Source organism: Siniperca chuatsi, linkage group LG14 (genome assembly GCF_020085105.1).
Source record: "Siniperca chuatsi isolate FFG_IHB_CAS linkage group LG14, ASM2008510v1, whole genome shotgun sequence".
In the NCBI taxonomy this organism is placed as follows: domain Eukaryota; kingdom Metazoa; phylum Chordata; class Actinopteri; order Centrarchiformes; family Sinipercidae; genus Siniperca; species Siniperca chuatsi.
In genome coordinates this window covers 27,229,393-27,244,818 of record NC_058055.1, presented here as the reverse complement: position 1 = coordinate 27,244,818, position 15,426 = coordinate 27,229,393, and the positions used below count along the sequence as shown (strand labels likewise).

Below are 15,426 nucleotides of genomic sequence, written 5' to 3'. Positions count from 1 at the left end.
AGCTCACCTGGGTGCGTTGGCGTCTCTCTTCAGGGTGTTGAGGTGGAAAAGCGACGGCGCCAGACAAACGGCGATGTTGGTTGGAGTCATTTGGTTCTCGTCCACGCAGGCCACCACGTCCCGCAGGAAGAACAGCAGCGTTTGCAGCGCCTCCCTGTTCTCATCAGGAAGCAGCAAGATGGCCGCCTGAGACGCAACCAGCTGCTGATCCTTAGGAAAATCTGCAAGCAGAAAGCTAACCAGTTAATGTTTTAATTTTGCAGTGTAGAGTGTACTTGATTTGAATACGTGAAGTTTTATGACTCCAATTCATAAACGTACGGGAAGGAGAAGAAAAGGACGGGCCAAAGAACTGAACCTGGTAAGTTTGGAGGTTGGTGTGTACATTGCTAGCTAACTAATATTACAGACAGGCCTAACATAGTACAGTTGGTACATTGTGATGAATTTCCACAGACTTCACTGTCAAATTAACACTAATTGTGCTTATTTCACTCACATTCAGTCTGAATACACCTTAAAGGACTAATATGCTAATGTTCATCATGCACAGAAACGTTTAGCATGTTAGTTGGTAACATGTTTGCTTTATCAGCATAACATACTAATCTGCAAACATGCATGTTAACAGACAAACATTCTAGTAATAGCATGTTAGTGCTGAGAAAATAATAGCTAAATCTTAGCATGTTAGCATATTGATCGTTGGTGGCACGAGGAAAAGTCAGGGGATAACCAAAGTCATCAGGATTCACCATCAAGAGTGTGACAATTCATCTAATAATCTTCATTCTTTCCCTCTGGAACAAAGAGTTGGACTAACAGACCGACATCACAAGAGTCACACAGCTAGCTAGTGTTGAGAAAACCCACTAATCACAACAGCTGGTTTATCTCCCTTTTGTTTTTTGTTGGAGGTATTATAATCAAACTTTACTGCTTATTTTACAAAATGAGCAAACAAATTCACACAAGTAAAAATGTAACCTTCTCAATGCTAGTCACATGATAACAGGAGTAACTGCTCACATTGGTAAATGTGGAGGAAGGACTCGCAGAGTGCGCTGGTGAAGATGGGTTCAGGCAGGTCTCTGAAGTACTGCTTCACCATGTCGGCCACGTCGAAAGCAGACTGACCGTCGTAGGAAACGCTGTCTGGGTCAGATTCCACCAGCTCACGGAGGAACTGGATACGAGACTTCACCCCTGACTTCCGGAAAAGACCCACCTGAGCGAGAACACAATGCAAATGAAATAAACATTTAATAAAAAGCACAGAAATGCTTCATATTTTCTGTTATTTTTCTTTCCTTATTGTCTTTTTTTAATTTCTGTTTGGCCTAAATGTTTTTACTCTGATTGTATGTTTTAAAGTAAAAGCACTCTGCAGTTAAATGTGTTTATTATTATTATAAAAATGTACTTTTTCAGAAACAAAAAGCCACAGGTTGTCACTACCTCAAAATTATTAAAAAATGATCTCTTGTATCACGTCGTGTCCAACAGTGCCTCCTAGTGTTTCTAACATTACCTGGTCCAAACACTCGGTCCTCAGGTAGACCAGTGCTCTGAGGATGCTGGGAGGAAGTGGCTCTCCTGTCTGCTGGACGCTCAGGAGCAGAGGAATCCCAAAGACCCGCCGGCCTTTCATCTCCATCACCTTGGTCTTCCTCAGCGGTTTAGGAACAGTCCTGCAGGTGACAGAGACACCAATTTTCAAACAGCATGGACTAGTGCTGAGGGAACAGTTGTGGAAATGAATGTATGCTCAAAAATTGTTTTGCAAATGTCCTGGGAATTTGTAATATTAACCAGTCAAGTGTAAAAAAAAATGCTCAACTTGGCGGCGTTTCCTTTTGAAGGAAGAGCCAAATAAACAGTTTTTGATTACATAAGTCCCCAGTGATCGATAAAATGTGTGTGCCATTCAAATCAGCTCTGCAGGAAACGCATGCAGGCACGGAGAGACCATCAAAGAGACTGGACTTTTGGAAGGACTGTGATTAGTTAGTTCATGTTTCTGAAGTGATATTAGCGACCTTTTAACCATTAATACCAGTGACTGATTTTTTTGTTTCCTTTTCTATTGGACACTTATTTTGTTCCAGATCCATGGACTGAACTTTTTTTTTTAAACTGCACAGAAAACTGCAATGCTTTTAAGCTTCTACCTCTGAAAGCTGTAGGGCTGAGTGCACTCAGGATAAAACTGCAGTCTTGTAATAGTCATGTTTAAAAAAAGAGAGATCCAAAGCACTCCAACACTCCGTAATGAAACCTCCTCTCCACCTGGCTCATCATCCTAAAAGTTAGAAAAACACGTCAGCCCCGTAGCTTTCACCAAAGTACAGAGTCACAGAGACAAAACAGTATCAAACATGCGCTCTAAATGCTTTTCAGCTCTCTTTCTGTTTTTTTCTTCCATATCTAACAGCGGCTCTCTGAAACAAGCTATTTTGAGGAAAAGCGCCTCCGAGTATCAGCCGTCCCAATCAGCAGTTAATTGCTGTATTTTTTTAAACATCTAGCACTCGTTATGACATCAGTGATTAAATAATTGAAATGATAAGACTTGAACTAATTGTTGAAGCCTGAAGAGAATGTTTCTTTTTTTGCTGGAGCATTTGGCCTAATGGCGCTGTGCTAGTGACGGAGCATGCAGTTTTTACTCACTGTGTCTGACTTTAAAAAATAGCTATTGAGCTGTGCTAGTTTTAGTTTTAGTCCGTCTTTTCATTGAATGTTTTTGGATCCAGCACCCTGCGACCCTCTAGGTTAAAGGTGGGGTATGCGATTCTAAATCAAATACATGTCTTTTTGTCAAATTCAGCGAATATCTTCTCTCGGTCCGCTAGCTGTGCGTTCAGTGTGAGCGCTGAAAAAAGATCTAGTGTTTGTACGCAGCCCTGGCTCTGTAAACGGGAAACAAACAAAGTGGATCGGACCGAGCCGCACAACACTATTGCAGCCATGATCTGTGTGTCAGGTAACGTTAAACGACTTTCCAACGGACATTCAGCTGACTTTCTAGTTTGCCAAGATGTGCTGCTGTTGTGATGTTAGCTATAGCAGCAGGAGAGTTGTGAGCGTCGCTGTCTGGAGCTGCTGTGCTGGCTCTGGGAAACCGTCTCGTCCTCTCTGGCTGTTAGCTTCGCAGCAGCAGCTGTAGCGACAGTTTGCTAACCCACAACCTAGCTAACGTTAGTTACATCACTTGCTGTGTTGTTGATGCTCTATATCATGGTATTTGTCATAGTGTTGGATTTCTCCAGAATCAGCTAATGGGTGGATGGATGGATGGATCCAACAACGTACGGATAAATATGCTTAATCGCTTTTTGTTAAATGAGAAAATTCATACCACTCTCATGTCTGTCCGTTAAATATAAGGCTACAGCCAGCAGTCGATTAGCTTAGCTTAGCACAAAGACGGGAAATATGGGGAAAAGTCTGTCTGTCTTTGTCCAAACATAACAAAATCTGCCTACCAGCTCCTCTAAAGCTCACAACTTAGCATGTTAATGTGTTGAACTATTCCTTGGCTCCACGCAGTTGCCAGGCACATTGTCCGGCACATTACCCCCATATGAAAGAGCAAATTTATGTTTTTACACTTCAGCTTTTGTACGGATTAAACAACCAAGATATAATGTGTGAATTAGTGCCAGGCTAGCTTTTTCTACGTTTCCAGTCTTTGTGCTAAGCTAAGGTAGCCGGCTGCTAGCTGTAGCCTTATATTTAATGGACGTAAATGAGAGTGGTATCAATCTTCTCATCTAACGCTCCGCCAGAGTTTTCTTATGGAGACATCAGTCTTTTACCTTGTTTGTCAGTGACCTTTCAATGTGTAACCAATGAGATAACATTGGCTCAGGTTGCTTATTTCACCACAACTAATGCCTTTCCCAAAGCAGCCTAAAAACGAAGATAAAACAAAGTAACATGACTAGCCTGAACTTCCCATATTTTGTGTGATGAAAAAATAGGACGATGTGTCTAAATTGTATTATTGTCACACAATCCAGTTTGAGGTGAAGGAACATTATGTTCACATAATTTGTGTAAGAACAAGTAATTTGCACTCAGTGTGTGTGCAACTCCTGCTTTGTTTAACACGTTAACTCGATGTTTTCTTCCTTTTTTCCGTAGAGGTCAGTTCTGACTTTTCTGTTCCATTTCCCTCCCTTTTATGTGATGTATTAAAGTGTAAACTCTGTAAACTGGAGCAGTTTGAAATGCTAATACCCAGCACACCTGAACTACAGGATGCCTCGCTGATGCTTTTCAACCTGCTGCCACAGGGCAGCTGTTTTTCCTGAATCTCACCCCCGAAATGCGTTTGATCCTGAAAATTAAAGACGAATATCTATGAGGAGTAATTTTTTGTTCTATGCTCAGTTCCCACATTCTGCCTTATCTCACTGAGCATAACACCCAAAAATCTAATTGGTTTTCTACCAAAGCATAAAACAAGCAGGTCATGTGTTTACTCAGAACACATTAGAAAATACAAATGTTAAGCAGAGTAAACAAGCAGAATATTTGAATGTTTCATTATTCTTAAAAATTAATTTGTCTCAATTTTGCATGAGGGCTTATTCCAAAAAACATAGTGTAGGAGGCAAAACACTGATCTCATTAAATCCATGTATGTCAATAAAAAGTGCCGTGAAAACATCCTACGTTTTAAACAAGTACAAGCTCCAGTTTGAGCTCAACAGCCTGCAAACTCTTTATTAAAAGACACAGGCCAGAATCTTGTTTCCTCCTTTGTCCTACTGCTACCACTGTCCCTTAGGGCTTGCCGTACCCTCACCACCTGTATGTTTAGCACCTGTAAGGACATTACAAACACAGAATGACGGGGACCTACACTATTACCAACCCAGTAAGCACTAAAGGATGATTCTGGTTTATTTCAACCTGGCGTGTTTCCCATAAATACATGGGTCATGATAACTTTCCACTCGCCATCTCCGTCGTAGAGATTCGGGTAAATGAGAACTGCGTGAGCCTCCTACAGCTGATCAGATAAACATGATTTCTACATGAATCACTTCACTTGTCATCACAAACACTGGTTTCTGAGTCTGACCGAAAGTTTCTAAAACCGAAATAGGGAGCTGAACTCCAAACTAATGTTTTTCTGTGCCGGGACATCGCTCGTTTTTTGGTGTCGACCTCGATCGCCTTCTGCACATCATGATCAATGAGATGCTTGCGAGTGAGTGGGAAAGAAATGTAAGTGAGATTGAGACAGAGAAAGAGAGGAGGACAGACACAGAGTGTGACCCTCTGAGGAAAGAGAAAGTAGCCCAAAATAACCCACAATGCCGCAGTGAGCAGAAAGGATGACAGTACCAAACGTCCCGGGAAGACAGACCCAAGGTGAGGCACTGGCAGTGCTTCCTGGGGTTTTTTTGGAAAGGAATTTATTCCTCTTGAAGCATGTTTTTTTAAAGCAGAAGCAAGGTTGCACCTGAACCACGAATAATGAATGAATTTTAATATGCTGCCTGAAATATTTACCCTCCGCCCGCCCACCTGCCCTCCTTTCAACAGTTGTTTCCTTGAAGAAGTTTCTCTATGCAGGTGTGCAGGAGCAAAGAATATAGGTATACTACAAAGTTTTGTTTCTTACCTTCCCACCTCTCTGCTAATTCTGCCCTCAACCTGTGCTCAACCCTCGCATTTATTTTCAAGCATGAAATCCCCCAAAATCTCCCCCAAACCTCCGTCCTTTCACATTTCTTACCAGTTCCAGCCCTGCTTGCTAGACGGGGAGTATTTGTCCATCAGAGCGGTGAGTTTGAGCAGGGCGAGTTTCTGCAGCAGGAGGAACTGGGAGACAGACTGGTTCTCCACTCCTGGACTGGTGGGCAGGGAGGTGGACAGGTTCTGCTCGCTGGACCAGTGCAGCTGCTGGCTCACTCTGCTGGACACACAGCAGTGAGAACAAATGAGTACACACACACACACAGACACAAACATGCACAAACACACACATCAGTGCCAGCTTTTAACAAGCGAAATGAGAACCAATTATCTCCCAGAGTTGGCATACATATTCTTGAATAATATTTTTATTTAGATTACAGAAAATATTAAGTTATTCAAAGAAAATGATGTTGTTGTCTCATCAGTTCTGACAGTAGAGCCCTCGTATTTGGTAAAACAGACCAACCAGACAAAAAACTGTATGTAACTACATGTTATGATCTATTTAGATACCCTAATAAAACAGATCCATATGCATGAAAGAGTTTAACATATTGCACGTATTCCATGCTAGCAGCCACGTGAGGCTGTAATACTCGTTGCACACCAGAAAACTAACTTGTTGAATAGATAAACAAGTAAGAGACAGATATTTGCCACTAGTGGTGCAAAAATTGTAAAGCTTGTCCTGAGTGGAACTCCAAAGAAAAGTGAGTGGTAAATGGACTGTACTTATATACCGCTAGTCTTTCTGACTACTCAAAGCGCTGCGACTACACATCACATTCACCCCATTCACACACTGCTCATCAAAGTAACTAATCATTCTCACACAATTTGGGGTTCAGTGTCTTGCACAAGGACACTTCGACATGCGGGCTGGGGGAAGCCGGGATTGAACCGCCGACCTTCCGATGGATGGACGACCCGCTCTACCACTAAGCGACAGTCGCCCAGTGGCTTGGTGGTCAGGGTTACACTGTCATACTTGGCTCACAGTGTTCTTCAGTGTAAGTTGAACTTTAAGCTCTACTTAACTCATTTGTACTGATAGCAATTACTCCAAGTGACTGCCTAAAGCTAACATTAGCATACAAGCATGCTAATATACTGTACAGATACCATGTTAACCAAACTATGTTAAGTATTGGATGCTAATATTCAATTCAATTATTATTTATATTGTGCCAATTCATAATTTCTTATTGCACTTTTCATATAGAGCAGGTGGACCGTACACTTTATAAAATATATACAATATATATTTATTTATACACTTATACCATGAATATCTGTACTTAATTCAATGTCATTTATCCAGTAGTTTAGTTTAACCAAAGTGCTGGACCAACAGGCATTCCTGTCTCTCAAGCCACGATGCTAGTGTGGTTCAGGTTCAGGTTCAGGTTCAGAGATGCGTCACATGTGCATACAGTGCACATACAGACGCTCATAGTTGGCCACCTATATTAAAACTAAGCCAGTAAAACATACACAGAGCAGAAAATGAGAAACAAGAAGCGTCCATCAGCATTTAGTGACTTTACTTTACAGGAGAGGCTTCATAACTTTTTATTGCTCTATATCTCAGAACAAATATGCAACAACTAAGAGATATAAAAGCAGCACTATAAAGGGGCGATCAAAACTATTCACCATGAGGTTACTGCTTTTATCTTAAGTGCCTCACAATAACTCCACTCTTACTTTGGTTGATGCCTGAAAGAATACATCTCCATAACTGTCATTATTAGTGCTCCGCTGGACACAAAGGCTTACATTTACAAATGTCCAGGGCCACTTAAAGTGTCCAATAATTTGTTTGTATTTCCTAGACCTGAGTTTGAATAATTACAAAAGAAAAATAGCTTTTAACTGAGGAACTTAAATGTCACTCCTGTTCCTGAGTTCTTTGTGTCGACTGCCTTTTTAATGACCCTGATTTGTTTTTATCAACACTTTGAGTTATATTGCCTGTGAAATATGATATGCTCTATAAATAAAACTCGATATAATTGCAGTTTTCATTTCTTGCGTTACACTCCAAGCTGTCTCACCTGCTCCTGAGTTGTGGCGATCTCGTGTTCGACTCCTCTCCGTTCACTGGTACCTTCTCACAGCTCTCTGCCTCCTCCTCCTCCGTCTCCTCCAGATGCTGCACCTCCAGGTGGATGTGGCTGGGGGAGGAGGGGCAGGGGGAGGTGGCTGAGGAGCAATGGGCAGGTGAGTCCTGGGAGGAAGAGGAGGAAGACGAGGAGGAGGCGGAGGAAGCTCTCTGACAGTCGTCCTCGGATAGATTTTTGGACCAGGTGGAGACCAGTTGTTGGAGGTCGCTGATCCGCTCCAAAATGCTGTCCAGAGCTGAGAAAACGTCTTCGCCTGCCAACAGCCGATTCCCCTGCGAGAGGAAAGGAATTAGGAAGAAATCAGGAAAATTCCCCAAAGAAACTTTAAACATTTCTCACCCTAACCAGCTGACACCCCAGTGTGGAGGCCTGAGGACACACTGCACCTGCTAGTTTAAATGAGGAACTTCACTATAATAAAGAAGGACTATAAATATTACATTTTCCCACAGTTACCACAGATATAGTTTTATGTCTCTTGCTTTTCAAACTTTTGGTTATGGGCTGTTCAAAAAAATAAAAAAAAAATAAAAAAAAATCAAGAAACAACAACACAGCATCATTAAAATTTAAATACAGTGCCAACAAGGAAAGTTTTTTTTTACAGTACCATCTGCATTTACTTTCTCTTCATTTGACTGATTCAGCAGATTTTAGGATTTTGCAAATTAAGGATTTCATTGCGATACATCAGTTTTAGAGGAAAGGTATTACTCAACTTCTCCAAGGATCAGAAGTAAAAATAATGGGTTCCTTAAAAGCCATTACCTAATGACTTCTGTAATATTTTATGTCAACTTTTACTTCAATGGCAACCATCTGTTTGTCAAAGAGGGTTCCAAATGGCTCCTCTTCTCCTTTAGAAAGAAACACGTCTGAAGGAGAAGAGGAGGTAAATCGTAAATTATTGTATAGTTTTAATCTAAAATGGAATTTGATATGAGCACTCACAAAATGATCTCTGGCTTTATGGGAAAACTCCATATGGAGCTTAGCTTAGCAGAATCAATATCCTCGATTGAATTACCTGTGTTTTTATAGACTTTCGTTTGAGATTTTTTCAGGGGATTTTATCCTTTCTTTAGCAGAGAGGGATGAGATCCAGAGAGTGAGAGAGAGCCTCCTCCTTGTGTTGCCTGGTTTAGTTTTGATTTGTGAATCAGTATTTGATTGGTGAAGCACTCTGTAAAACCTTTTGCAAATAGGGGGACAGATGGCAGAATTTTACAGCCTTGTTACACAAAATAACCATAAAATACTGTACATGTTGATCCTTAACAATGACTCAACAATGACTTCACCAAGTAATAATTTTCTGTTTACCACTCTCTGACCTGTTCTGTCATTTTGGAAGTCTCTCCATCCACAAAGTCACTTAGTCACAGCCGGGTGGAACAACAAATACAGTATAACCGCAGTATATCTGGGCCTTTGAACCCACTCATCCAATATAGTGACGGGGGGGAGGGGAGGGGGGCGTTCAGGGCTACCAGCCACCATGGACAGACGCCCTTCAACAGAGGTCACCTGTTCGGCACCTGGACAGCTCCACTCTGCTGTGCCACTGTTTCTGGAAGGAGCTTTGTTCCCAGCAATTTAGTCAATTTGTTGCCCTCTGAGATAAAATATATCACACACATATACTAACTGGGATGACTCTCCTCATTGTCCCCATCTGCTTTGATTGTTCGCTTCACAACATGGAGGAGGGAACTACAAGTGAATGAGCGGCATCGCAAAACATTTCTTTTGCAATTTCTAAAAAGCTTTGTACTTGAGTAAAAAAGCAAACAACCAGTGTTTTTATGCTATTACCGGTGCTATTCCAGTGTTTAGGATTGTGATATATTACTTCTTCTTTGATTAGCTAGCTATACTTTTAGACAATGTGACTACAGGCCAAGACGCCTGTTAATATTGAATAGCATTAGATGTAATGACTGATCAGTAAAAACTGTTTTAAAGAATGCAAACTGTCGAGGCCTCTGGATGCTTCAAAGGAACCAGGACGTATGACGGGTCGTCCAACTACATCTAAAAGGCTAAAATGTTTATACCTGTTCCTAAAGGGCGAACTCGAAAGAGGGGGGAAAAAAGAATAAAATAATTCTGTCTTTTGTGTGACTTTGTGTTACTGACGCAATAAATCGCGATAATGGCACGCACTTTCATACAGTCTCTCCTCGAAGACATTCATGGTGTATGGTGTTGTTATGTCATTGAACTTGCATGAAAAGTGCTGAAAGTAGCTGTGTGGAAAAAAAGAGAGCTTGAGAGAGAAGTTCAAACCCCGCCTTCTTTCACACCTCCACACACCTGCGTAAGTGGGCGGGATTGTTGGATTATAAGAAATAGTCGGAGGCAGCCCCCGTGTTCCACCGTCGGAAAGAGGGTTTCAAACACTGTTAGACGATCTGACAAGCACTTAGTTTGAAATGTATTGAGGCCTTAAGGTATATTAGATAAAGTAGTCGTGATTCTGACAAAATATCAGAAAATGTATGCCAGGCAACGTTATTCTCCCCTGAAAAAAATATCGATCTAAATAGGCTATGTAAACTTTAGAAGAAGTATCAGTGGAGTAACAGTCCTTCGACCCACCTCTGACTCCTCGCCCATCCGTTCTGCATCGCTGCCACTTCCACCACTGCCGCCTTCACTTTCAGACAGCTGCTGGTTGTCTGGCACATTGTCGTAGATACTCAGCCGATGATCCAGCACAGCAAGCGGGCTGGGGACGCCGACATCACAGGAGGAAGAAGAGGAGGGGTCCTGGTCACCCGTGGCCAGTGATGACGTGCCATGGCGGCGACTGTGTCGCCGCTGGTAGCCATGGAAGCTCCCGGTCCTCCAGTTGACGGAGGTGTTGTCGATGATGGGGGACAGGATGGGATGTTTGTGTGCGAGGGAAGTGGGGAAGGTCCCGGGTTTGTGTCCGTGTGGGATCTGGAAGACCAGACTCTCGTGGCTGCTGCTGTCGTTGATCTGGTTCTTGTAGTCCTGAGGGGCCGAATAGACGGATGAGTGAAGGTTTAAACAAAAGGAAAAGAAAAGGACTAAAAGAGAGGGGAAACCATTAGCTACTTTAGCATATTATTCAAATATGCCACTTCATGTCAGATGAAAGGGTTCAAAATTGGACATGAGCTGTTTCTATTCAATGTAACATACAAGTAAAAAATGTCCTTGTGGATAAACGGAGGGCTGCAGCCACAGTGGCCTTGAATGCCTTAGTTAAACACCTTGGTTAAAATGGTCTTTTTCTGTTAAAACCCTTTCAGAAAACCCTGGTTTAGCATTGAACACTGTAGTCCAATGTTAACATCTTCAAGCTAACAAGCAGACTTGTTGAAATTTGTTGGGACAACAAACATCCCGTCGGTTTGGTTTTAACTCCAGTGATCCTGACCATGTGTGTTTCTGGGGATGAATCTGTAGAGTCTGGGATAAACCAGACCGTGGAGTTTGGACGATCAGACAGGTTTGAAACAAAGGCCAGGAGTTTATCCAGATTATCTAAACCACTTTATGTGGAGGTGAAACTGAGCACACCTGAAATGTCGGAAATAATCCCTCATTACACTGGGAATGGAGACAACTAAGGAAAGAATGGCAGAAAGCTTAACCAGAAAGTTTGTCATCATCAGGCTGAAGATGTGTAACTTTATTTACTTTTGGCAAAATATAGCAAGTAATAATAAGACCTCATGTTTGTAAAATAGTTCTTCATCTTCTATCCTACCTGTTTTTATACACAAAATTGCACTGAATGAGGTTATTGTGATATGCTGTGCTTATAAGAACAATTTTAACTCTTTTTTTCCCCTCGACCTCTTGGACTGACCTCTGTTCCTGTGTGGTTCTGGTTGTTTCGGGTCGTTCCACCGCCGATCCCAACACCACTGTTGGAGCGTTTGCAGTTGCTCCTGACCCGGGTGACCGGGCTGGGCGTACTGACAGCGCTGCTGCTCTCTGAGTGGCTGTTACTGTTACTGCTGCTGCTGCTGCTGCTGATGGTGTGAGGAGACGAGGGCGAGGAAGACGCCCGGCTGCTGGGTCGACCCTGCAGACTGGAGACATTCAGGAAGGTAGAACTCTACAGTTAGAGCTGCACTGGGAACCATATGTAGTTAAAATTCTGGAACAAAAAGATCTTAAATGTGTTTCCAAACTTTCTTAGTCTAAATAAAGGAAGTAGCCATGCAAATGTTGTTAAATGACCTTCTGGGTTTTTGAAGGATTGCAATCCACAATCCTCACCTTGACGGGCAGTGCAGCCTCTCCATCCTCTCCTCCTCCTGGACCAGAACCGGCCCGCTGATAACGCGCCGGGCCCGACTCCTGCTGTTACTGCCACCACTGTGAGCAGAAGGGAGGCCAGTTGTCCCCCTCAGCCTTAGTTTCTCCATCTTCTTCAGCAAACTGGTGCCCTTCTTCCTGGGCGGTTTGTCTGGGAAGCAGCCTTCGGCTTCCAGAATCACGGTGGATGTTCCTTTACCACTTCCAACAGGGGAGGGGGGTCCACTGAACGAGGTGTCCAGGGACGGTGTCTTGTTCGTGGAGGAGCAGCGGGAGGAGCTCCTGCTGGTCTCCTGGTCATCTGTTGTGCTGGCGGTAGCGGTTGCGGAGGTGGTTGTGCCGGTAGTAGTGTCTCTGTGACCTTCGCTCTCAGTGCTGCTGGAGCTGTGGATGGAGCAGACATCATGGCGGTCGCTGACATCACGCAGAGACACCTCCTGGGGTCCGGTGGGGCTGTCAGACAAGTGGAGGAAGTCTAATGTGGAGTTGAGGCGTCGCCATCCTCGCGTCTGCCTGTCGTAGGTCCAGTTGGCGCTGATGGCACAGAAGTCTTCTTCATCACAGTCATCTCCCTGGAAGAAGGAGGACAGATGAGACACACAGACAAGAGCACACAAAAATCTGCATATTGCACACAAATACTCAAGCAGAATACACACTGACACTGATACGCACAAAGATGAACATGAATCATATACATTCATACAAACAACTGCTGCTTTGATTTTGACTGTTCTTTTTTAGTCCATCTCTTGTGAATCCTCCAACTTTACAGAAGTGAAATACTAAATCACTGGAGGTCTCTATTAAATAGATGTTACTTGCCTTGGCTTGATTAGAAATGTTATCTTTGTTTGGATTATTATTAACTTAACTCGATACCAGAGAACCACCGCCAGGCTATACGCTGTAAAAATATTAATCTGAACACATCATTTTGTCAGATATAAAGTTTTATTTTATAATAACAAGTGAAAAAAACAAACTGTCCTTACAGTAAGATTATTTCTAATACCAATACACTTGTTTCAAGAATTTTCTAGAAATCAGTGTTAGATTCTTAAAACAAGACAGAATAATGAAGAATTTAATGGATGAGAGAATTAATTCCTAACATTTCAGGTCAGAAACTGTGTTGTATTGAGATTAGATTTTAATAGTTTAGAAATCTTATTTATAAGTTATTTGGTTTACCCGGTTGGCATTTACACAAAAAAAAAATAAAAAATACTACCAAGTTTTATTTGATTACAAAATTAGTGGGAAATTTGTTTGCAAGGCAAGAGCACCTTCATACTTTAGACATTAACATGAAGCCTGGGTGATTAAATCATCAATATAAAAGGTGTAAAACTGAAGGCATTGAAGGTGTCTAAAACAACTTCAGCTTCCTTTCCAGGACACCTCCTGCACTTCACTTTCTCCTAGAAAGAGAAACAGCTGAGGAGGAGGAGGAGGAGGAGGAGTGCTCAGTTGATATCAGTCAAAATCAAGTGATGCTTAATGAGGAGATTTCATGGGGTGACACCCCCCACGGCTCCGGCTGCTTCGATATGAGAGTCCTGCTGTGTTTGAGTTTCTCAGCGTTTGCTCTCAACACTCACCCTGCGTTTTGATCTCCGTGGCTCCAGCCTAATGTCCACGCATTTGTTTAAAGTGCTTAATCTCCTGAAAGAGGAAGAAGACAGGAAAGTGGATGGCGTTTAGACTGGCAGTGTCATGTAATAATAATCTTTACATATATACTGCTATACTGCATATCATGCTTTTATCTTTGTTCTTCTATGTTTTTAATTTTTTTTTAACACGGATGCAAAAATGTAAACGAGGAATTATGTTCCAAAATGCAATAGTCACTATCTGAAAAAAAAAGGTTTTTAAAAAGAAATTTAAAAATAATTTAAAATCACACTTGATAGTACTGTATGTGCTACAGCAGTGACCTTTTAGGAAGCAAACTTGAAGCAGGCAGCCAGTTTAATGCCTGGACCAGCAGGATAAATCTGGAAAAATAGCAGCACTTGGCCCTTTACCACCACTGTGGTGCCCTTAAACCAGGCACTAAACTTCCAACTGCTGCAGGGGAGCATCTTATTGGCCAAAGATCAGACTGTGGTTGTAGTCAGTGATCGTGGAGCACGATGTTCCTGCAAAAGAGTGTTAATGCCCAGTGAAACTACCATGGTTAAAAATGTCTCTACATCGCTTAGAGACTTTGGCAGGAATCAAGGGCTCAGCTCTTAGGGGTAATATCTGATGCTAACCTCTGTTTTGATGATCAAGTCAAAAATATTGTTGGTCATGTCTCTTCCAGCTCAAGTTAATCTCTAAAATTAGGTCATCTTAATCAACTGCTGATTTACAAACAGTTGTACGTGCTTTTATCTACTCCTGGCTCGATTACTGCAACGCACTTGACTCTGGTGTCAGCCAGGGCTCTGTCCACTGACTCCAGCTGCTACAAAACGCTGCTGCTCGACTCGTTACCTGGACAAAGAGGCACGATCACATCACCCCTCTGCTTGCCTCCCTACACTAGCTCCCTGTTAGATTTTGAATTGATTTTAACATTTTATTGCTCACTATTAAGGCCAAAACAGCCTTGTTCCTAAATAAAGGTTTGACTTATTGACCTGGTATGTGCCTTCTCGACCACTGCGATCTGCGGATGGAGCCCCGCTGGTTACTCTCAGATCTCAGTTTGTGACAAAGGGCGATCGGGCTTTTGCTATTCAGACACACTAAGTCTCTAGCTTCTTTTAAATCTCTTCTTAAAACTTTTCTCCGTGTGAAACTGATTTATATTTTTTATTGTTTTTATTCCTTTTTCTTTTTCCTTATTCATTTTATTGTCTCGTGTTCTTTGGCCTTATTTTCATTGTATCTGCCTTGTCTGGTTTTATTTCTTTTTGCAAAGCACTTTGAAAAGTTCTATATAAATAAAGTTTATTATTAGTAGTAGTAGTAAAGTTAAAGTGACACTCAGCAGAAAAGCATCTTGCCCCTGCTGGGTGTGGTCACACCCTGAGTACACCTCTGCATCACTGAAGGAGGGCAAGAAGTTCAACCACTAGAGGGGAGAAAATCTGAGAGTGAAGCAGAAGGCCAAACCCGACTTCCAACACTGTAGGCGTAAACATTTTTGGCCCTCATAGGTCAGACTAACTTTAAAACTACAGTTTCATCTGCACTGATGACAATAATTATACTGTGGATAGAATTCTCAATATAAAGATGCATATACATCAATGTGTTAACAGATCAAAAATACTCAAATACACAG

At 42.1% G+C, this 15,426-nt stretch overlaps 1 protein-coding gene across 5 annotated transcripts in view; it reads right to left on the bottom strand.

Moving 5' to 3' along the window:
- Positions 1-15,426, bottom strand: part of si:dkeyp-23e4.3 (rho GTPase-activating protein 7) — a 128,880-nt gene that overhangs the window by 16,371 nt on the left and 97,083 nt on the right. For 3 of the 5 annotated variants that reach the window (XM_044222810.1, XM_044222812.1, XM_044222815.1), the window contains 9 exons: positions 13,748-13,811; positions 12,105-12,715; positions 11,689-11,914; positions 10,446-10,844; positions 7,776-8,116; positions 5,756-5,935; positions 1,532-1,691; positions 1,030-1,228; positions 8-221 (listed from right to left, as the gene is read on the bottom strand). In XM_044222810.1, coding sequence (XP_044078745.1) covers positions 8-221; positions 1,030-1,228; positions 1,532-1,691; positions 5,756-5,935; positions 7,776-8,116; positions 10,446-10,844; positions 11,689-11,914; positions 12,105-12,715; positions 13,748-13,811 — 2,394 coding nt within the window. The remainder of the gene's footprint in view (positions 1-7; positions 222-1,029; positions 1,229-1,531; positions 1,692-5,755; positions 5,936-7,775; positions 8,117-10,445; positions 10,845-11,688; positions 11,915-12,104; positions 12,716-13,747; positions 13,812-15,426) is intronic. The other 2 variants (XM_044222811.1, XM_044222813.1) reach the window with 1 other exon arrangement.